General features: G+C 48.8%; 1 protein-coding gene across 1 annotated transcript in view; it reads left to right on the top strand.

Annotated features, from left to right (window-relative positions):
- Nucleotides 1–23,454, top strand: part of GTF3C1 (general transcription factor IIIC subunit 1) — an 86,010-nt gene that overhangs the window by 17,853 nt on the left and 44,703 nt on the right. The window contains exons 7-10 of the mRNA XM_006756869.2: nucleotides 3,986–4,109; nucleotides 19,802–19,963; nucleotides 21,821–21,936; nucleotides 23,039–23,354. Coding sequence (XP_006756932.1) covers nucleotides 3,986–4,109; nucleotides 19,802–19,963; nucleotides 21,821–21,936; nucleotides 23,039–23,354 — 718 coding nt within the window. The remainder of the gene's footprint in view (nucleotides 1–3,985; nucleotides 4,110–19,801; nucleotides 19,964–21,820; nucleotides 21,937–23,038; nucleotides 23,355–23,454) is intronic.

The following is a 23,454-nucleotide window of genomic DNA, read 5'->3' as shown; positions in this document are numbered from 1 at the left end:
AAGGCGCGGAGATGATTACGTGTAGATCGAATGAATTGCATTGAAAGCCCTGCTATGGATGTGCATCTCTAACCATGAAATAAGTGGGGTTTTCCTTTGTTTTATAAAATAGAGAATTGCTCAGTCCCTAACTTGCATCCTTCTTGCTCTTGACTGACTTCCATTTCCCCCTGGGGTTTTTGCCCTGAGACCTGCTGTAAAAGTTCAGCTGGGGTGGTAAACCTGGGCCTGTAGATTTACTTTCATAATTAAGCTTGTAATTTAGCTCCCAGTGGTTTTATAGTGCCATAACCATGACTTTACCAAGAAGGAGGTGGGATGACATGGGGAGAAACCAAATCACTGACCTGCTTCGTCTTTGGGCCCTGGAACAGAGGCAGTGATGAAGGGAGAACGAGAGGCAGAAAGCACGGAGGTGGTGCTGCTTCCAGTCGGATTTGAACAGATAAGAAAAAGCCAAATTAGAAATGGGAAAAAGCAAAATTGCCTTGTAGGTGAAATAGAACTTGAAACTTGAAATTTAACGTCAGGATATTTGAATAACAGGACTCAGTCGGAAAGGAGCAGGCGAATCTGACCATAGACTGCAAGGAGTCCTGCTCACCTGGTGCTGCCTCAGTGGGGCTCTCGCCTCTGCTCTCACTGTTCAGAGAGGAGGATCTGCTCTCTCCTGCTGGGTTCATTGCACGCCCACGTGTCTAAAACAGAGCTTACAGGCAGGCGTGTGGGCCACATTCGGCCTGCACATTGTTAAAAATAAACTTGACCTAGCTTTTTTTATTATTTGAGATTTCACCTAAAAAAAATCTAGGTTTCCAGCTTCCCTTGAAATACCAGAAGCTCTGACAAGCCTGGGCCTTCAGTCTCTCATGACAAAAGGTAGCTGGAGCTAGCTGTGCACTGGCCAGCTCCCCGCAGGGCCCCCACCCTGTCACCTTTCAGACACCGAGGCAGAGAGTCAGTGTGATTTGTCCTTACGCATGCACTGTGGTTTGTGGTAGGAAAGAAATATTTTTCTATCGGAGTCTATATCCTCAGTAGAAAAATAAAAGATAGACTGTTAAGGCCTCTTAAGAGACCCTAATAGAAATGAAGACGATCCCTGCATGCTTAATGAATGAATATCTGCCTGCTTTGTTCTTTATATTTCTTGTCCTGCCCATGCAGACACTGGAGACTGAAACCCTGTGCCTACTGAGTCACTTGGGGGGTGGGAGAAAAGGAGACTGGGCTAGTCTGCTCTCAGGTCAGCCTGTGGACTATTCTAAGCAGCAAGATTTAACTGTTACAGGACATTGTTCCATTTATTCCTTCAACAAAAACTGTAGTAACTGTTCACTTTGAGTCAGAACCATGTTCCACGCTAAGACGACAACAATGAATGAGGACGACAGTCTCACGCTGTCATGGAGCAGTCTGACTGTAGGGGCGGCAGTGAGCACTCACTGAGGCTAGAGTGCTACCTAGAAACATATGTCTGAGCCCGCGAACGGCGGGAGAGCTGTCTGCAGAGCTGGGAGAGCTATAGAGCAAGTCCAGAGCTGGGCTTTGAAAGTGAGTGCTCCCAAAGCAGACGGGAGAAATGTTGTTTCGGGTGAGGGAGACTGGCTTGAGCAAAGTGTGGCGCTGTGGAGGCTGTGGGACTGTTAGGGGTCCTCTAAGAGGGAAAGTGGGGGCCACATTGAAAGGCCTTGAGTACCAGGCGGGGAGTTAGGACGTTAGCCTTTAGCCTGCAGGGCTGTTCAGGAAATGTGAAGGGTGTTGAGGAAATGAACTGGTGGACCGAAGAGAGATGGGAAGTGGGCAGCGAGGTCGCTGCTCTTGCCTCAGGCCCGGTGGGCAACTGGCTGGAAATGTTGGGGAGCCATTTTGGAGGTGATACTAGCAGGACTTGGTGAGTGACCAAAGCCAGGATGTAGAGCTGAGCGAAGGAGTCCTGTCTGTTTTGCATGAGCACCACTCAGAGAGGTAGACTGGAACTTGAGGGCCAGCTCAGGAAACCAGGGACTGTGCCTTCACTGCTGACCCCACCAGGAGAGTGCCTGGCCCACAGGAAAGGCTCAGTAAACAGTTGTGAATGAATGAACGTATGAAAAAGTCAAGTACAGAGAGAGAACAAGTTTGCATGATGATGAGGTAGATGACAAATTTGATTTTAGGGCTTATTGAGTCTGAGGTTCCTCTGGAACATTGGGCAGCTGGAAATAGGGGTCAGGGTGACCTTGGCAGGATTTAGTGAATACTTAGCCTGTAGATGAGATTGAGGACATGCATATAGATGCTAACTTAGGGGGAAGATTGTGGAGGAGGCTCCTATTCTTTCTCTTTTTGCCGGGCAGACTGAGTCCTGGATGGCAGCCCCCAGAAGGCAGGACTACATCATCCTCCCTGCTTAGTATGGGCCAGGGCTCAGGACCATATGTTGAGGGCTGGGGTTTGATGGATGAGTTTCCAAAGGGTCTTTCCACGATGCTGGGGGCACAGCTAGATTAACGATAGATGCCATTTCCAAGCAAGTGGGTTTGAGTGAGCCATATGTGAGTCATCTGTATTTCTTTGATAGCCATATGTTCTGCCGCCCAACAGCTAGAGTGCTGGCTAGTCTGGGAGCTGATTTCACACTGGCGGCGGCAGCAGCCCATAGACATTTGCACCCTCTCTTTCTCCCAGGGTGTAAGAAGAAACCTGTATGACCCAGCTAACAACTCTTAGTCCTTAGTGCCTCCTGCTGTCCAGTCCCTAACTTACAACAGTGGTGACTTGCCTCACTCTTCCAGGGTTGCAAAGTCAAATGGCAGCAGCTGCTGGGGAGGGCGTGTCCGTGCGTCAGACAGGTTAGGTGTAGAAGTGGAGAAGTATGGATTGATACTAGTATGGATTCCAAGAAATAGTTCATTTTCTTCTGAACTGTCATAAAAGAAAAGCAGCACAAAAATGATGATAAATGGAAACTGACCTTCAGCCTCACTGTGCAGGGGCCGAGAGGGAGCGTGCAGGCACTGGTACCATGGAGACCGGGGCCGCTCTGGAGGAAGCAGCTGTCCTCGGCTTCCGCTGGCTGCCACCGTGAACAGTGCTAGGATTTATTGCCAGATCTTGTTTCTCAAGAGAAGCCAGAATGTGGATTTTTATATGAAATCTCTCACTTTTCAGTGTTGGCATGGAATTTACTTTTATGTGGAAAGACATGGCCAGGACAGAGGCTGGTGGCAGGAAACCGCTGCAGTTCAGGTGCACGTCCGGTCACGGAGGTTTATCACCTTGCAGAAATGTGGAATACACAGATAGACTAAATGGGGAATACACAGATAGACTAAAATCTAAAGAATGGTTTTAATATTTTTTCTATTTGTCCCACTGCCTGTGGGAGGTGTGTGTATGTATTAATAATTAATACACTTATTTGATTAAAATCAAAATAGTATGAAAGGTATACAGTGAAAAGTCTCCATTCTCCACCTCCCTCTGCCTCATTCTCACCCCTGTATATCCCTCCAGGATCTCTAAGAAAATCCCTTTCCCCCTCTTGTAATCAGAAGGTAGAACTGTTAGTGTATTGCTCTGGACCGTTTTGTGCCCTTGACAATGTAGCTTAGCAGCCTTCCTTATTAATACCCGCCAGTGTGCTCTCATTCAAGATGACCAATTAACTCAGGTCTCGAACTTGTGCTCATTTACATGACTCTTTACTTTTTATTTATAAATATGTTTTTATTGATTTTAGAGAGAGAGAGGAAGGAAGAGGGATAGAGAAGTAGAAACATCAAGAGAGTAACATCATCGATTGGCTGCCTCCTGCACACCCCGCCACTGGGGACCGAGCCCACAACCCAGACATGTGCCCTGACCTGGAATCAAACCATGACCTCCTGATTTTTAGGTCGATGCTCAACCACTGAGCCACACCAGCTGGGCTACATGCTTCTTTAATAGTTTTCAACACCTTGCTTGTACCTAACAGTAGCTTTAAATTTTGTTTTGGCAGGGGCTGTGCGAAAGGACGTTTAAGCGTCTGTACCAATACATGCTGAGTGCTGGTCTGGCGAAGGTGGTGTCTCTTCCCTTACAAGAGATTCACCCTGAATGTGGACCTTTTAAGACAAAGAAAGGTAAAGGCAGCCTCAGCTCTCTTCTCTGGGCTTCATGAACAGCTCTTACTCCTCCCTTCTAAGCTCCAGCCCGTCTCTCCCCTCACATCTGCCTGCTGTGCGATGATTTCACATATCTCCCAGCTCTATCCCTCTGTGCCTGGTTAGGATCTTCTATTTAAAAAGTGCTTAGGAAATGTTTGTCAAAGGAAAGTTCTTACTTCTGGCAAACACCTCTATGTGGCTGTCCCTCCATCATCTCAGATTCCTGGTGTACAAAGAACCAGTTCACCTTGTCCATTTACACTAGTAGTCAGTGCACCGTGCTGCATGGTCCTGTTATCTAGGCACTACCACCATTTTACATGTAAGACAATTAAAGTGAGAGATGGTGAGTAACTTACATAAGGTTGAGCAAGCTGTAAGCAGGAGAGGTAGGACGTACACCTTCTAAAAAGTTAAACTAAGGACAGTGGCCTATAAAACTTTGAAACCTTCCTTAATCCTTTATTTTTCCCTATTCCTGATTTTTATCCGGTGCCGCTTACCTCTCATTAACCAAAGTCATGGAAAAAGCTGAGGGTCAGAGCTTTCAGTAAAAGATGGTAGGTTCTTCCCAAATTGCACCCTAGGGATGATATGGGATATAAAAGGAGTAAGCCCAAAAGTACAAAGAGAAGAGGACAGGATATGACAGAGAGAGAGCCGTCAACAACATTTTGGTGCCCAAAGGCAGATGGACAAATGGTAACTGACTGAGTGGAGTGGGAGACTAAACACTTGCGAAGGGCAGTAGCCAGGAATTGACACCTCAAAACCTGAAATCAACTGAAAATTTTGAGATTCCGGTGCCTTTGAAAGCGCAGAAGTGGATGGAACTGGACACGGGGATTGGTCAGTAGTCTGTGTGAAAAGCCGTATGTACCCTGTGCACAGCCAAGGAGGAGCCCTTTCCCACAGGGACACAAGTCTGGCTTCTCCTGAGAGACGATGCACCAGAAGGATTCTCTCCTCGCAGACACGGGGGCAGGGTGCTGTGCTGAGAGGGGTTTAGGCGACAAGTGACAGCCTCTGTACACTAAAGGCCAGAGGCTTTTCCGTAGAAACTGGCCTGTCCAAGAGAAGAGTCATCTAGAGAATGAAGTTTGGAGGTTTCCCATCAAATAGCTGGCCCTTGCCTGCTCACCTTTCACAGAAGCCCACACAGTGACAGCCGCTTCTCCTCCCCGCCCTCCAAACACCTCAAACCAGGGCTTTGGGGCAGCATTTTAATGCTTTGCCCAACGTTTGAGGAAAGCTCTAGTGCGGTGGTTCTCAACCTTGACTGCACGTTTGAATCACCTGGGAACCTTTTTGAGGCCCAGAAATCAGGATTTTAAAAAGATTCCCAGGTGATTCTAATGTGCAGCCAAGGTTGAGAACCACTGCTCTAGTGAATGTACAAGAAACAAACAAACTTAGGAAATAGAAACAAAGTGAGGAGCAGAAGGAAACTTTTTTAAGAAGAATTCTCAGAGACAGAAGAGAGGAGATCGCATCCATGAAACCATAGCAAGAGGCTATAGAGAAGAGACTGCAGAAAATAAAGAAGAGCTGTTGGAAATAACAGAAATATGACTGTTGCAATCAAAGATTTAGTGGAAGGGAAGATAGTAAAATTAAATTGGAAAAAATATTCCAGAAAGAACAGGAACTCAACTGGGAAATAGGAGAGCTAAGTTGAAAATAAGAGGCCGAGTCTAAAAGGTTTAATTCATTAACATCCACACTACAGGGGCGCCAGAGAGAGAGGGAGGGAGTATATGCAGAGGACTAGAGCAGAGGAGAGGATGAGAAATGACACTAGAAATTCTTCCAGATCTAAAGGACAAAGGTTCTAGATCAAAAGACCTACCTGGTACCTAGCATAAGGAGCAGAAAGAGCCCTGCATCAAGACCCAGTCCCTGAGCTTCAGAAACTGGGATAAACAGCCTTCAGGGAGGAGAGATCCCACTGCCCAATGGTAGCTGACGCTGGAAGGCCTTGGAGCGAGGCCATCGACATTCTGAAGGAAACAGACGTTCAATCTGCAGTTTATTGTTCAGCTTTGCCGTTAACCAGGTGTGTGAATAAGGGCATTTTCATGATGCAGATCTGAAACACTGCGTCTCCCATCCCCCATGTCCTCAGGAAGCTTCAGGAGGATGCACATCAAGTGATGGGCTAAGCCAAGAGGCAGGAAAACATGGGTCCAGGAGATGGCGAAGGGAAATCACCCAGACAGGCTCTGAGAGCAGCCTGTGCAGATGGTCCCAGGAGGGGATGGCAGTCATGCAAAGTCCATGCCTCGTGCATGTGAATGTGTCTCGTGGAAGCTGTACTTTGTCGGAGTCTGAGCATGAATTTAATGGTAGGTACATAGAAAACCAAGTGAATGGGGGGAAAAGTTATTAATCCCAAGGAAAACCAAAAGATATATAAGAACAAAAAGCTTAGGGCCTGTGTGCTTGCCTTTGTCGGCACAGAAAGTGCCCCGTGGAGGGAGACTGGCTTTGTAACCACAGCTCAGGAGATGTGCTGTCAATGAGGACGGGCACTTAGCTCTGCCTGCGGGAGGTAGGCATTCGTATTTGTTGAGTGACTGTGAATACCAGCTGGAGGGAACTCTCTCTTCCTTCATTTCCTCGCTTAATTGGTGGAATCACTGCCCACCCTATCTGGCGTCCCTGTGTCTGAGAAAAGTCTTGTGGAGGAGGTGGTAGCACAGAGATGTTTCCATACAGCAGGTGCATAAGCAGGAAGGCCGCCTGGGCGGTGGGAAGCCCTCTAGAGCAGACCTCAGTGCTGCTGAGTAAACGTGAGACTGGTTGAATGACTAAAATTCCTTGGGAGTGTGCGTCATCGGCAAGAAACGGGGATACTGCTAGGCCCCATGGCAGGGCAGAAAAGACTCCAAGAACCGAAAGGGATGCTGGGACTTAACTGTTAGAGGAGCCCCCGCATTTGACTTGGAGGTATGATTATCTGAATGTTCATCATTTTAACTTTCTGGCCTGTTGCAAGAAAGGCATTGGAAATAAACATGAGGAATTTTATTTTTAATGTAAATAGAAACTCAGAAGGAAATACTGTTAAAGAACCTTTCTGGCTGTGCAGGCAGCCATGGAGCAAAGCAAAGTTTCTTCCAGGCTAAAGGTCCCTTGGCTAGAATTCTTGTTCCAGCCTTTCCTGTTGGGGCAGTGGCCTCTCTACACCTCAGCTTTCTCCTCAGGATTATCTGGGGGTAATAATACAGCTTCCCAGAATGCCGTGGGCCTTCCAGGAGTCAGTGTACACAGAGCAGGAGCCACAGCTGGTAGCCCGTGGGCCGTGTCCAGCAATGTATTCTGTTGGGCTCACAGTGTTTATTTTAATTGAATTAGTTTCTGGCATGAAAAATCAGGAATTTCACCTAAAAATCAGCCTTTCAACTTCTCTGTAAAAATAAAATTAGGCCACATTGAACTGCATTCCTTTAATAGCAGTTGGCAAGGCAGAGAGGTGCTGCCCCCTTTCTCAGGCCCACCACTCCCATTTAGCAAAGGCACCCTGCTTTCTGCTACGGAACCCACAACTGTCTTCATTCTGGTTGGTCACCTGCCTGACCTTGAAGGTATGTCCATGCGCAGGGCCTGTCGCACAGTGAGGGTCCTTGTTACCTCGTGCTGGGAAGATGAGCCCTCCGAGCAGGAGGGTCGGCATGGCTCAGCACCGCCTGAGTACCAAGGAGAGTGGTGGCGTCAGCTCTTTACTCGGGATTAAGAGGACAGGCAGCCAAGACAGCAACATTCAGAATTTTCAGATTGTCACTCAGGCACAGTGAGTCCATCCGGACTACTCAGGAGGCTCATCTCATTCCCATGGGAGTTTTGTCACCCTCCACCCCTCTGCTGCTTGGGCTCACCGTCAGGGGTCCCCTCACACTAGGTGGTGAGCTCCTTGAGGGCGGTGGCCACGTCTCCCTACTTCCTGTCCTTAATGCCTGTGCAGTGTCTGCTTGGAACAGAGTAGGTGCTAAGTAATGTTTAGCTGATTTTTTTAATTAGGTGCCACTTCAGTTACTTTCCTGTGCAGGAGACAAGGGATGAATGCAGTGTTAGTTTTTCTCTGCCTTCCCAGTTGGCAAAATTAACATAAAACCTTTCCTCTAAGGCATTATGGAGTAGACAGGACTTAAATAATAAAGAAAGATGATGTATTACTTCATGTAAATTCACAGGTGTGCCTGGATCTATATGAGTTGTTTCGAAAAGCCCATAAACAAAGAGCTTGAATTTGGGCATATTTCAAATGCATTACAGAAAGCTACAGTGATCTGTTTTGCAAAAACCTTGGTAATGAAAACAGTCAATCGGAACTGATCTGTTTTCTAAATTTGGATTCTTTTCTTCAAGTGTTTACCAGTTATTCCGTGTTTATTAAGTTGTGGCGAGAAAAGGAGGGAAGAGAAATAGAAGTTAACTTGGCAATCCCTCAGCAAAGGGTCCCAGTTGGAAGCAGTTGATGGAAGTGGAGTTGCCTGGGGCTGATGCCTGAGGCAGTCCTTGAAGCAAGTTTTCCAGGTTCTGTGACAAGGCAATGAGCTTTGCAGAGGGTGAGGGTGGGTCTGCTTATGATGTGGACTTTTCCCACAGCTGTTACCCCAAGATCCTTAAAAGAATAATCAAGTTCAATAAGATTTTCAGAAAATAAGATGAATATAAAAAAATTAGTAGTATTTCTCTGCACTGGTAAATGAACAACCCAGAAATGAAATTAAGAAAACAGTAGCATTACAAAGAATAAAATACTGAAGAACAAATTTAACAAAAGAAGTACAAAATGAAAGCTATTAAACATTGTTGATGGAAATTTAAGATCTGAGTAAGTGGGAAAACATTCCATATTCATGGATTAGAAAACAACATTGAGATGGCGATACTCCCCAAACTGGTCTGAAGATTGTCAAAGTAAATGTCCAAACCTGTAAGAATTTTTATGCATTTATTTGAGCCAAACTGACAACAGTTGCTGAGAAGCAAAATCTCAAGGTGTCAACTTAAGAAACACTCAGACATGTAGAGAATTTTTGCCAGTTTATTTGAGCCAAACTGTCAACAATTGTTGGGAAGCAAAATCTCAACAGATGGAGATAATGCTCCAGAAAATGGCAGTTTTGCACCTTATTTTATACACTAGAGGCCCGGTGCACGACATTCATGCACTAGGGGGGGAGGGGGGACCCCTCAGCCTGGCCTGCACCCTCTCACAGTACGGGACCCCTCAGCAGACATCCCCCAAGGAGTCCTTAGCGCTGCCGCTGAGCTCACCAGCCATAAGCCCGACTACTGGCTGGGCAGCACTCCCCGCTGGGAGCGCACTAACCACTAGGGGGCAGCTCCTGCGTTGAGCATCTGCCCCCTGGTGGTCAGTGTGCGTCACAGCAACCAGTTGTTCCACCATTCAGTTGATTTGCATATTAGGGTTTTATTATATAGGACTAGAGACCTGTTGCACAAAGAGATTCATGCAATAGGCCTTCCCTTCCCTTGGTTGTTGGCACCAGTTTTCCTCTGGCACCTGGGACCCAGGCCTTCTCTCTGGCTGGGCTCTGGCCAGAGCCCCCAACCCCCCCACTGTCAGGCCTCACAGCTCCCCTGATCCCGGGGGCGGTGAGGCCTCGCAGCTCTGCTTGGCGCCAGGGCCGTGAGGCCTTGCGGCTCCACTGATCCCGGGGCGGTGAGGCCTCGCGGCTCCACTAATCCCAGGAGCATGAGGCCTCACGGCTCTGCTTGGCGCCGGGGCCGTGAGACCTTGTGGCTCCCCTGATCCCGGGGCCGTGAGGCCTCGCTGCTCGGCCAGCTTCAGGGCTGTTTGGCTTCACTCCACCACTTGGAGCCTACATATGCAAATTAACCGCCATCTGTGTTCGCGGTTAATTTGCATATCGCTCTGATTAGCCAATGGGAAGCATAGCAAAGGTATGGTCAATTACCCTTTTTGTCTTTTATTAGATAGGGTTACAATCCAAGGAGAAGGCGTAAGGGTGTTACATGAAATTCACTGATGATAGATTAGGGAGCCTGGAGAAAGCAAAGTAGGAAATCTCTGAGCGTAAATAAAAAGTGAAAGGAATAAGGGAAAAAATAGTAAAAGGAATAGACACATACTTCTTTTATATAGGTGGGTACAAGATAGTTAACAGTTAACAATTAACATGATAACAATGAGGGGATTTGTGGTCTCTGCCCTGGTGCAGTGGTTTTGCTTTGAGAAGTCCAAAAAAAAAGGAAATTACTTTGATATTCCAAGGCATGTTATCAGGTATGTTAGCAAAAAGAGACTATAGGCCCAGTTAAGGTAAAGATTGACTTTTTTAAAAAAATGTATTTTTATTGATTTCAGAGAGGAAGGGAGAGGGGGAGAGAGAGAGAGAAACATCAGTGATGAGAGAGAATCATTGATTGACTGCTTCCTGCATGCCCCCTACTGGGGATCAAGCCCACAACCCGGCCTGTGCCCTTGACTGGAATCGAACCTGGGACCCTTAAGTCCACAGGGCGACACTCTATCCCCTAACCAGCTAGGGCAAGATAGACTTTTGTTAGGGAAAAATACTAGCCTAAGTCATGACTACCCGCTATGTTTTAGTTTTAATTTCAGACCATTCTATATGGTTACTTCAATTTGTAAGGCCATCATGCAGGCATCCCCTGAGCTTGTCAGGTTTAATATGTGGCCCCTTTTTCATCCACAAGATTCAATGCAGTTCCTATAAGAATCCAGCTGACTTCTTTATAGAAGTGGACAAGCTAATTCAAAAATTATTGTAGAATTGCAAGGGACCCAGATAGCTAACACAATTCTGGAAAAGAAGACTCAAGTAGGAGGACCCACACTTCCCAATTTCAAAATGTATATAAAGCAGCAGCAATCAAGACAGCGTAGTATTGACACAAGGATAGACAGAGATCAATGGAATAGAATTGAGAGTCCAGAAATAAGCCCACACGTCCATCAACTAATTTTCAAGAAGAGTGCCAAGACTATTGAATGGAGAAAAGCCAGTCACAACCAGCCATTACTATATGATTCCCTTTATGGGAAAGTGCAGTATAGGGAATCGAGAAATAGATTTAGTAGGTACTTAGTACTTAAAGGTTAGGGCAGTAACTAAAGGGTTTGAGGTGATGAAGATGCTCTAAAATTGCCTGGTGACAGGTGCACATACTTGTGAACATACTAAGTAACCATTGACTTGTATACTTTAAATGGGTGAGTTACATACTCAAAACCTATATGATCTTATTAACCAATGTCACCCCAACAAACTTAATTTTAAATAATAGGTGAATTGTATGGTATATGAATTATATCTTGATATAGCTATTAAAATTCAAAACAAAACCAAGAAACATGTAATAGGGTACAGCAAATTAAATTAATTATAAAGGACAAAAGGAGACATTTAAAATATTATAGTTAAAGTATACAAGCTAAGGAAAGAGGAGTGAGCCATATTAAGGATTAAAATGCAATAAAATAAATATGAATGTTTAAAAGAGGTTTGAAACCAGAAATCTAGAATTTAAAAAAATGAAGGTTAGAAACACAAAAGGATAAACAGAAAGAATAGAAAAAGATTGGAGGAAAATTTAAAGCCTAGAATATTAATGGTGCTGGGGGAAAACAGTTAAAAGTAGCATGAAATCTTTAAAAGTGAAAAAGTTGATTAAAGGACACTGGCAAAAAAAATTAGTAATTGCTATCATTAATAATTAAGAATAATATGGGCACATCCCCAGTAGGCAGGAGGCAGCTGATCGATGTTACTAACTCTCTATCCCTCTCCCTCCCTCTCTGTAAAAAATCAATAAAGTATATATTTAAAAAATATAAATAAATAAATAAATGTTGACTCGCGCATGCACAATACATATAAAGCTCTCGCTGGTACCAATCTTGACAGTGTAGGAATAGTCCTACCTGAACTCGTTTTTGGACATGGTCAATTATATGTTGGTTTCTCTCGTGTTCAAAGAGTGTGTGACAAAGTTAAAGTTGTAAATACTTCATCACAAGGGAAATTAGTCAAGCACTCAAAGTGTTTTTACTCTTAATGTGGTATATAGGGAGATACTAGAATAAGTTTAATCAATTTATCAGTCATTGTTATTACCAGTGTTGTTTTTATATCATGTTTTTGTTGTTTTTACATCACGTCTGTGTTGTTGTTGTTATATCATGTTGTTATTGTTTATTTATTAATCAACGTATATTATTTTCATATACATTTTACTAATTTTCTTTCATCTCTGACACTTATAGAGAAAGTGAGAACAGCGATATTAAAGTATTTCTTCTAATTCATTTCCTTTCAATTTGCACAAACCCATGCACCAGGCCACTAGTGTAATAAGGTTTTAAAAAAACACCACTTTCCCAAATAGGCCTGTCTTCCCACCTCTGTGCCTTTGCTGGTGTCTTCCTTCCGCCTGGGATGCCTGTCTTCTGCCTAGACATTCTCTTGTATCCTTTAACCCCACCCAAAGGTCAGGCTCTCCCCTGCCCCTGCCAGCCCCATCCTGCCTCTTTCTCGTTCGCCAGCCCGGTGCATGCTGGCAGTAAAGCCTGAGCACTCTGCAGCTTGTTTCTCAGTGGTCACGGGGCCAGCTCACATGCTCAGCACTTCCACACATTTACCACGCAGTCCTTACCCCTGGTTGGTCTAAACCTGCTGTTAGAATGATCCCCACTGTGTAGATGAGGCACCTGAGGCTCAGAGACGTTAGCAGCTTACCCAGGATAGAACCAGAACTCAACACACTGACCTGCGCTCCCGGCCTCTGACACAGATGCAACCCTTTGCAGGGGCAGGGACCCTATCACATTTATCTCTGTATGTTCTGGGCCCAACACAAAGTAAATGACGTGAAACTGTATTAAAGGCCCCACAGAGTTTCCTGACATTTCAGCCTGGGTGATTAGATATGATTCTTGGTCCTCAAAAGCTGTGTTTTTCTAAGGTTGTAATAATTATACTAGCAATGGTAAAAGCAGAATCAAGCACTGTTTATTGAACATTACTTGTATGCCAGATGCTGTCCTGAGTCCTCTGAGAAAGATACTATTCTTGTCCCCTTTTATAGCTGAGTACCCTGAGGCATAGAGAGGTCATTTCACAGTTATACCGCTGGTGAGTGGCAGAGGCAGGTCCACACCAGACAGACTGACTCCAGAGCCCATACATTTATTTATTTACTAGAGGCCCAATGCACAAAATTCGTGCAAGAATAGGCCTTCCTTTCCCCGGCCACCAGCAGGCACCCAGGACCTGGGCTTCCCTCTGGCCCTGGCTTCATCCAGAAGGACGTTCAGAATGACATGCAGAACGATGTCCAGTCTAATTAGCATATTACCCTTTTATTACTATAGACTAGAGGCCTGGCACATGAAAATTGTGCCAGGGTAGGCCTTCCTTCCCCCAGCTGCCGGCACCCTTCAGGGTGGGGGTCCCCACTGGGGTGTCTGGCCAGCCTGGATGAGGGGATGATGGCTGCTTGCAGCTGGTCACACACTCTTTAGGGTGGGGGTCCCCCCTGGGTTGCCTGGCCAGCCTGGATGGGGAGCTGAGGGCCGTTTTCAGGCTGGCGGGAGACTGAAGCTCCCAACCTCTCCTTTTTTTCTTTCTTTTTTTTTATTCTGGGATTTATTTACCTTCTATCATTGAAACTTTGTCGCCTTCAGTGGAGCTCAGAACCAGCTCCTGCTCGCTCCAGCTCCGTGGCCACGGCCTGCTGAAAGCAGGTATCTGGGGTTTATCTATCTTCTATAATTAAAACTTTGTTGCTTTGAGTGGAGCTCAGAGCCAGCCGGGAAGCGTGGCTTCCTCCATCACTGGAGCAACCAAGCCTCCTGCTTGCTTCAGCTCTGTGGCTGCTGGCCGCCATCTTGGTTGGGTTAATTTGGTTAATAGTCACTCTGATTGGCTGGTGGGCATGGCTTAAGGCATAGCAAAGGTATGGTCGATTTGCATGTTTGTCTTTTATTAGTGTAGATTTTGTGTTAATCCTCACTGGAGGATTTTTTTTTTATTGCTTTTTAGAGAGGGTGAATGGGAGGGAGGGGATGGGGGCATTGCAGAGAGAAACAGAAACATTGATGTGAGAGAAACACAGTAACTAGTTGCCTCCACACTGTCTCAGTCTGGGGCCAGGGATCAAACCTGCAACACAGTTATGTGCCCTTGACTGGAATCGAGCCTACAACCCTTTGGTGTGTGGGTTGGTGCTCACCACTGAGCCACAACTGCCAGGGCAGAGCAGGTACTTCAAACCTATTCCATCACCCTGGGGCGGGGCTGCAGCACCCTCCTCCATCATTCTGGGTGCTGCCCTGAAGTCTGTTCTTCCTGCTCCTGCCCAGGCCTCTCTGCAGTTACCCATGGCAGCCACCTCAGATTGTCCCCTTGGCTTGCTTATCATTCCGGAGTCCAGACTCTCCAGATGTCTTCCTAGCACTGACCAGCCTGGACCTGGACCCTGTTCAGGAGTGTGTGTGTTGGGGGGAGGAGATAACACTGAATTTCCTAGTATCTGCCTGGCTCACCAGTGGGACTTCCCCTGGGCTGCTGACTCTTCAGGAGGAGGGCTCTCCTGGTGCTCCTTGTTCCCATCTGGCTTTTGTTCCTTCTCGGGGCAATCACAGCTATGTGTACCGTTTGGCTAGGAGGCCAGATGATAGTTTTCTTTGGGAGTGTGAGAAACACAGGCTATTGGTTCCACTTCACAGCCACTCTGGATTTCCTTTACACCAAACAAACAGTGCTTTCTGATAAAAATTTGAAATTCTAGCCTCACCAGGTAGCCTAATGTGGAAAAAGGCCACTTGCTGGGTCCAAGACACAGGTTAGATCACGCAACCCCTCTGAACTTCAGTTTCTTTTCTCTTTAAATGGCAGTAATAACTAGCAGAATCCTCATGATAATTAAGTAAAATAGCTTCTGAAAACACCTGACACAGTGCCTGGCTTCAGAAAAGATTTACCCCTTCCCTTCTTTTCGGGGTCTTTAGAACGTGAGTGAAGCCATTCTCCCTTCAGGCTAACATGAGCCCATCCTGGGTCTTTGACACAATAGAACTGCATGATTCCTTTGTGTTGAGTTGCTGAAATTAGCGCACCACATTGTTAAATGCCTAAAATTCCTTGTGCTTGGAAGTTTGTACCTCTGATCTGGTTGTATCTCTCCTGCCTTTTGTTCCCGGAAAGAAAGCCCTGCACCCAGTTGTCAGGGGCTGCCACTAACAGGCAGCAACTCTTCCAGGGATTGCTGGTTACCGAGGTGGAGAGAGAGGCCGTGCTCACCTTGCCCGGTGTGCTGGCCAGGGTCTCGCTCTCACCCTTCGTGCTTCGGCTTTAGCTGACCTGTGGTCTGGACCAGGCTGCATTAAAAAGGTAGTATGAGCTGAAGGGATTTTGATATGAAAATGGAAATGCTGAGTCTGATAAAACCAGAACTGTGGGAAAGCTGTGAGCACCAGTGAAACTGGTTCCAAGTGGCCTGGACATGACGCACAGACTGCACGTGTTCCGTCCCCTGCCTGCCTTCTCTCTGACTGTTCGCCCCTTCCCCATCTGGCTGGACACTCATTAACCCTGCTTACAAGCGAGACGCTTGAGGCTGAGGGAGGGCAACCAGCCTGCCCAGGTTCACACACCAGCTCTGGCAGGAGAGTCCAGATTCTTCTGTTGTTGTTGTTAATCCTCACCTGAGGATATTTTTCCATTGATTTTTAGAGGTGGAAGGGAAGGGGAGAGACAGAGCAAAAAACACTGATGTGAGAGAGACACATCAATGGGTTGTCTCCCACACGTGCCCCAACCAGGGCCTTGGATCGAGCCTGCAATTGAGTTATGTGCCCTTGACTGGAATCAAACCTGCAACCCTTCGGTCCACAGGCTGACACTCTATCCACCGAGCCACACTGGCTGGGGCAAAAGTCCAGATTCTTTACCACTGTGCACGCTGCCTCTCTAACACAAGGTTTTCCAAAGTATGATGAGTATGAGAGGGCATGGGGAAAGTGAAGTGTCTCCAAGGACAGTAAGTTGAGAAAGACTAGAGACAGACACAGCTTGGGTCTCCTAGTCTGGTGGCTGCAGAAGAATGTGGTGCAGTTGGGACTCGCAGCAGAGCTGTGATCTGTGGGATCCGGAATAGGCAGGGCTGCAGACCCGCAGGCCCAAACCTCAGCAGCCATCCGGACGAGTCATGCTGGGCCTTCTGGAAGCACAACCACCTCACCAAGGCCCAGCGGGATGCTTGAGACCACCCTCCACTCGGGCGGGGTGTGCTAGAGACTCGCCTCTCCCAAGTCACATGCTCCTTGACAGTCCTCCAACTCCCAGTGCCCAGTGTGATTGCTGGGAACAGCTCAGTCCTTGTGTGTCACCTGCCCCACCCCGGCCAGCAGCCTGCCTGTCCACGGGCCTTCCTGAACCCCAGGCGCAGGACCAGAGCAGGAGGAGTTTCCGCATTATCTTCAGGAGCCAGCCACCTTAGGCCCTGGGGCTTTTCTACCTGGCAGGAAGGCACCAACTATCTTTACAGATACGAGCTCTGCCACGCCATAGCTCCATTACTTTGAGCAGGTCACTTAACCTCTGGGCCTCGGCTTTCACATCTGTACAATGGGGCTTTCAGGGGCCCACCAGCCTCGGATTATGAGATTTGCTGGGTTCCTTCTTGTAACGCCCAAGCACAGTGCCTGTCCACAGCACTGCTGGGTGTTCTGGCGGAGTGATTGCTGTGTGCCGGTCTCTGTACAGACGTTATCTGGGGTCATCCTAATACTAACCTGTGACGCAGAGAACCTTGTCATCTCATTTTACTGAGTGGAAAACTAATCTTTGCTAAGTCACTTCCCAAAGTCATAGACATGAGAGATTGTAGAGCTGAGATTGACCCGCATTTTCTTGGTCCTGAAGCCCATCTGCCCCCACACTCCTGGCCGTCCATCCATCTGGCTGTCAGCAGCTGTGCGTTTGGAGAGGCCCGGGATTGGCAGTGGTGGCAGTGCTGTGGGAGTGGAGGGTGGGAAGTCACTGCCTTGATGCGGAGCAGAGGCCTCGGAGGCAGGGAGGGTTCTTGGTCACCCTCGGGGTCCGTGAGTGTATAGCAATGTTTCCCTCTTCCATGTGTGTCTGTTGGAGGGCTGTTCCTTGTATCTTCTTGGCTAATGAGCCCCGTAAGGAAGTTGAAAGGGGTGGGAGAAGAAATGCTGGGCTGTAGCTGAGTGTGCCGGTCTGCTCTGCTGGGTGCTGCATCGGGTCACGCTCACGCACACGCCACTGGCCCTGGCCCAGGTCACATGGGCGCCTGTCAGTTAGGTGCTATTTGTCATCCAAGGTTTAGGGCCTAAGCTTCCAGGCAGACTGCCTGGTAAAACCCAGCTCCTCGCTTGCTACCGGTGGGAGTCTCTCAGTGTGAACGGGTGGGAGCACCATCCCAAGGCTGTGGTGAGGACTGGCTGTTGTGACACGTGGAGATCAGGGTCCAGGACACGGCTCTCCTCAAGAAATGATAGGCGTTTTACGATTAGGAGCAGTAGATTGCTCTGTGAGCGCCACCTAGGAGCGAGAGGAGGGGGTGCAGGGGTTGGGAGTGGCTCAAGTAGAGGACAGCAGGGAAGACCCAGTGGGGAGTGGCTTGGTGGACAGTGTCTGGTCATGTGTTAGCAGCAGGTGCCTCTGCCCCAGGGGCGGGCCCAATCCCAGTCACCTGGGCCTTCAAATAGCTCTCACCTGTATAGATGGACCCAGGAGTCCCATGTTCACAGGCTTTTTTCTCCTGGTTGCTTAAGGCTCCCATCCAGGCAAGAGAAATGGAGGGAGAAGGCAGGTACCTAGAGCAAAGGCAAAGCCACAGGAAGCAGGAGAGCCTGGGAGGACCCGCCAGGCACAGGGAGCTGGGCTTAAGGAGGCCTGCGCCAAGGTGTGGCTTCAGGTTTCTCCTGTTAAAAAGCCATGAACTGGGGGGATTCCTGTCACTGAGGTGTGGGGGGTAGTCAGCACCAGGCTGCCCCGAGGACCATCAAGGCTGCCCATACTCCCTCTGGTGGGTCAGCCTCAACTGCCCTTTCTCTGAGAGTAAGATTGACAAGTTCAGGGCCCTGAGATGCTTTCTTATTTTTTAACTTGACTGTGAGCCACGTGCTCTGTCCCCACCAGGCTCCTCTGACCACGCTCAGTGGCGCTCTGCTGTGGGCATTTCCGTGGCCACAGCTCCTGCACAGGAGGCGCTGGGTCACAGACCAGCTCTAGTGCCACCCTCTTTGTGGTGGTGCTGAGGACTCTGCACCTCAGAGTGCTGCTGAAGCTGGTGGAGAAACCATCCGTGTCCCTGCTGCAGCAATGACTACAAGCAGAGAGACAAAACAGGAATTTATTATTCCACAATCCGGAGATCAGAGTCTGAAATGAGTCTCACTGGGCTGAAATCGAGCTGTCCACAGGGTCTGGGAGACGCCATTCCCTGGCCTTTGCCAGTTCCTAGAAGCCACCCGCATTCCTCGGCTCAGGTTCCCTCCCTCCATCTTCAAAGCCAGCGAAGCGTAGCACCCCCAGTCTCACTCTTCTCCTGCCTCCTCTGACAAGGGTATTACATTGGGCCCGTCGGATAATCCAGCACCGCCACCACCACAAAAGCCTTCATCGCGCCTGCAAGTCCCTTTTGCCACAGAAGATAACTTGTCCATAGGTCCCAGGAGTTAGGGCGCGGACATCCTGGACGGCAGTGTTCTGCCTCCACACTGTCACGTGTCATAGGACCCCTCAGTGCAGAATCGCTTCTCCCAGGTTGGGGACCTGCGATCCTGACTGAGCAGCTAGGCCCCTGTCGCTGGCGAGCTGTTGGATGCTTGGCCCCTCTGTACCTCAGTTTCTTCATCTGCAAAGGGCCTTCTGGCGTTGTCAGGATCCAGTAAGTTAGCAACGTAAAGCGTCAGACATTGTTGCTTTTCCTCGTGCCTTTATCTTCTCCAGCCGTGGGTGCTCACTGTCACTTTTCCTACGTTGTGCCTTCAGAATAGGTGCGGTGTGATGGTTTGAAGCCAGCCCAGGGTGAGGAAGCTTCTCTGGGTACCACCACTTGGTCCCCATCGTCCTCCTTCTACATTATGCATAAAAGCTGTTGCTGCACAGAGTGCTGGGGGCCTGTTATGGTGGCAGCTTTCACCTCATTTTGACTATTCTTTTGGACTAAATGTCTGCACCTAGAATCACTGGGTTAAAGGCTTCCTGAAATGCCCACCCTTTATTGGTAGTGGGTATCGGCTCATTCAGGACAGGATGGTTTTCATCCTGTCAGCAGTACTGCCTGCTGCCTGCTGTGCTCCCGGCACTGTTCTGGGGGCTGGGGCGACTACGGTGGGAAAAGACAGGCCTGGAGCATGCTTCAAGCAGAGGCTGCTGTTTACTTAGCAGGACTGACAGGGCACTTCATTTCTCCTCATTTGCATTTCTTTGTTCACTAATTATGTCCAAAACAAAGAGCAGTTTTACGGAGTCAATTTTCAGGTCTTGTACCCCAAGACGTGCAGTTTTAAAAGTGTCAAACTCCATGCTGTGCGGGACCTCTCTCTGGGTCTCTCTCTGCTGAAGTGCCCTCCCCCAACACTGTTCACTCATTGCTGGAGGCCGTGCCTGTGTTCCCAGGGACCGACGTCATGGTGCGCTGCCTGAAGCTGCTGAAGGAATTTAGACGGAAGATCGAGGACGACCAGGACGACGATGAGGACGAGGAGGTCATCTCCAAGGCAGTGCCCCCGGTGGACATTGTGTACGAGCGGGATATGCTCACGCAGACCTACGAACTCAGTAAGCCCCGTTCTCACACCCGCTTGCGGGCGGCTCCTGAGCGTTGGAGGCAGAAATGTTTGCCCATGTGTCAAGAGGGCTTCGCTCTTAAGGCTGTAGCACAGCAGGAGGCACCATAGATCCCTTGAAGAGTGTAGGCTTTTGGGTCAGATTTGAGTTTGAATCCTTGCTCTGCCACTTGTTAGCTCTATGACTTTAGCAAGTTTTCCAATCCTCAGTTCCCTCATCTGCAAAATGGGGATAATACCCACCATGGCATGTAATGAGGACTAGGATTAAAACATTCGGTGTAGTGCCTGGTATGTAGAAAGCACTAAAAATATTAGCTGTTAGTGTTATTACTCGAAGATTTGAGAGCCACCTACCATCTTCTAAAATCGATCTGGAGTCACTGCAGGCTGAGAATTCCAGTGATAAGTGGGGGGCGGGGAGGGAAGATATGTCTCCCCTCATTCTTTAGCTTTCCTCTGGATCCCCTAAAATCCAGGTAAGACAGCAGTGCCCCATTATAGTAGGTGTGGCTGCCGGTCCCTGTAGGGAGGGAACAGAGTAGAAGGTGGGGTGGCTGCCGGAGAGCTGATTCGGCCGCAGGACAAAGACACACGGGTAAGTCAGCGCAGCATTTTTGACAGGCTGAGTGGCAGCTTTTATCAGCTGTTCCCATCTCTCAGAATGGGTTCCTCAGAACACAGTTTGGGAAAGGTCACCCTGGACCCTCTCCGCCCCACCATTAGCATGTTACTAGTTCAGTTTGGGAACACATTCTGGTTACCTCTTTTCTTCCTGGCGTTTCTTTTTTACATGTACATTACAGCAAACCTCCTTCATCCGGATTGGCATTATCTGGTAGCCTCAAGTGTGTGTGAGTCAGGAAATAAAGGGGAAGATATTTCTGAGCAAAGAGCTGTGCCAGGAAGTCTGCCCTGCAGTCGCGTGTTTTACTTGTAGGGACTCCCTGCCACCCACCGTGGCTCCTGCCAGGCTCCTTCCTAAGGTTGCCAGCCTCCAGTAGCCCAGCCCATTCAGAAGGGCTTCTTAGCGATACAGTAACGGCACTGGGCGTGGCCATGTAGCAGCAGGAGCCGACAGACTAGATGGAGCCAGTGCTAAGGCACAGCCACCCGCTGGCCATGTAGACGGGCCACCTAGCATGACCCCTTCCAGAGTCCTGCTGGCTGACAGCTGTGACAGGACAGTGACCCACATCACCTCTGTGTCCACCGAGAAAGGCTGGGGAAATGTTGAAGTTCTTAATTAAACAGTATTGGGATGCTTTTTAAAGGGATTCATTACATTTATCTAAAAAAGTCCATTCATGGGAAAGAGCTAACTTCCTGCTGCTGGAACTTAGTAGATCAGAAGCTGATCACTTGCCATTTGGATGGTGAGCACTTAAAAACTGGTGCTTAGCCCTGGCCGGCTTGGCTCAGTGGATGGAGCATCAGCCTGTGGACTGAAGTGCCCTGGGTTCGATTCTGGTCAAGGGCACATGCACAGGTTGCAGCCTTGATCCTTTGTGGGGTCATCAGAAGGCAGCCAGTCGATGATTCTCCTCATTGATGTTTCTCTCTCTCTCTCTCTCTCCCTCTCCCTCTCCCTCTCCCTCTCCCTCTCCCTCTCTGTCTCTCTCCCTCTCCCTTCCTCCCTGAAATCAATTAAAAAATATATTAAAAAAGAAAACTGGCCTTAGTGGTGGTATTCAGAGTGTTGGGAGGGGAGAGAGGAGGCATTTGTTTTCTTCTGTTTGTTGGTGTCATTGAGCTGAAATGCCTGCTTTAAAGGTGGGTGGGAATTGACGTGACTGGTGCAGAATGGCCCCTTTGCAGAGGTTGGGTTCAAGTGTATTGTTTCACACAGTTGAGCGCAGAGGCACGAAAGGAATTTCCCAGGCTGAAATCCGAGTGGCCATGAATGTGGGAAAGCTGGAAGCAAGAATGCTGTGTCGTCTTCTCCAAAGATTCAAAGCTGTCAAGGTAACATCGCGAGTCCTCCGGGCCATTCACCGTCTGGGTGTGCACACAGTGTGATCATGAAGGAGTGTCTCAGCAGGTCAGAAAACGGACGGGCTGCCGTCTCCCGAGGCGGCAGATGCTGCCCGGGGCCCCATACTGTGGTTTTGTTAGTTTTTACTTCTTAAAAACTGAAGGAGTTGTCAGCATTGGAAAGTCAGCAGGACATGTGGCAGTACCCCTCTTCCATGTGGGGCACCAGCTGCCGTGACAGAGCCTCCGGCCGCCCCTGCAAACAAAACCCTTCAGGGCTCCACAGGCCCTCCTGGCCCCCTCTTTTTTATGCTACTTGTCTGGCTCCCAGGGCCTGAGCTGGCTAACTAGGCATGTCTGGCGTTCTCCTTTCAGAACTCAGACCTGCTGTCTCAGCCCTTTGTGCCTCACTCTCTCCTTCTGAATTTTTTGGCCACTTTGCTGGAGGGCAGTATTAGAATGAAGCTAATGATTGCAGGGCCCTTGGCACTGTCCATAGCACGTGGTTGGAATACAAAAAATGCTGCTCTTCCTGACATTTAGGGCCCTGGGAGAGTCCCTCTGCCCTGTCCTAGAAGATAGAGTGAGTGTGGATTGGTGATGACCTCATATCAGTCCCCATGCAGTGGCTGAATGGAGCTGTGACCTCCGGGCCCTGACTCGCCAGTCTGTGGTCACAGGTCTAAACCATTGAATTGTACATAGCAAACCCTCACTGCTTACTAACCATTTCTTTATGGCCTAGTCCTGAGCCAGCCACTGGGGGCACGTGGAAGACCACGTTAGGACCTGGCATGAACTGGACTACCTGCACGTACCTAGCAAAGCATGTCTCGCAGAGCAGACACACATTCAGGATTGCGATTGAGAAAACTCTCCGACAGGCCTGTGGGCGCAGGAGCTGAGGGGGCCGCGGCAGGAGCCCTGTGAGGGAGCATCCATAGGCCCGACTGGGGCCCGGGCAGTGAGGTGGAGGAGACACGGGAATGCAGGCATGATAAGGAAATGGATACCGCAAGCCCAGGGGCCACCTGAATGCCTGTGTGAACAACGCCCTCTTTTGAACGTAATTAAACACATCTCACCTTCCCAGGGATTCATGGAAGACGAGGGGAGGCAGCGGACCACCAAGTACATCTCCTGCGCGTTTGCAGAGGAGAGCGACCTGAGCCGGCAGTACGAAAGGGAGAAGGCGCGCAGCGAGCTGCTGACCACCGTGAGCTTGGCCTCGGTGCCGGAGGAGTCCCTCCCGCCTGAGGGAGAGGACACTTTCCTCTCTGAGCTGGACAGCGAGGAGGAGGGCAGCAGCAGCGGCAGCAAAAGGAGAGGCAGAGGGTCGCAAGGAGACATGAAATCCTCCTTGAACTCCAGTCTCGGGAGCCACCCTCATCACTCCACCCCCATCAAGGGTACGGTGCTCGGGTGGGAGCAGGGGAGCGGCCGGGCGCGTGTGCCTCGGTCTGAGCTGCTGCCCATCCGCCTTGCTCTGGTTTCTTCAGACCACCCCTT

This window comes from Myotis davidii, unplaced genomic scaffold (genome assembly GCF_000327345.1).
Source record: "Myotis davidii unplaced genomic scaffold, ASM32734v1 scaffold934, whole genome shotgun sequence".
Taxonomy (NCBI): Eukaryota; Metazoa; Chordata; class Mammalia; order Chiroptera; family Vespertilionidae; genus Myotis; species Myotis davidii.
Note: the sequence above shows the minus strand (reverse complement) of the source record. Positions and strands in the feature narration are given on the sequence as shown.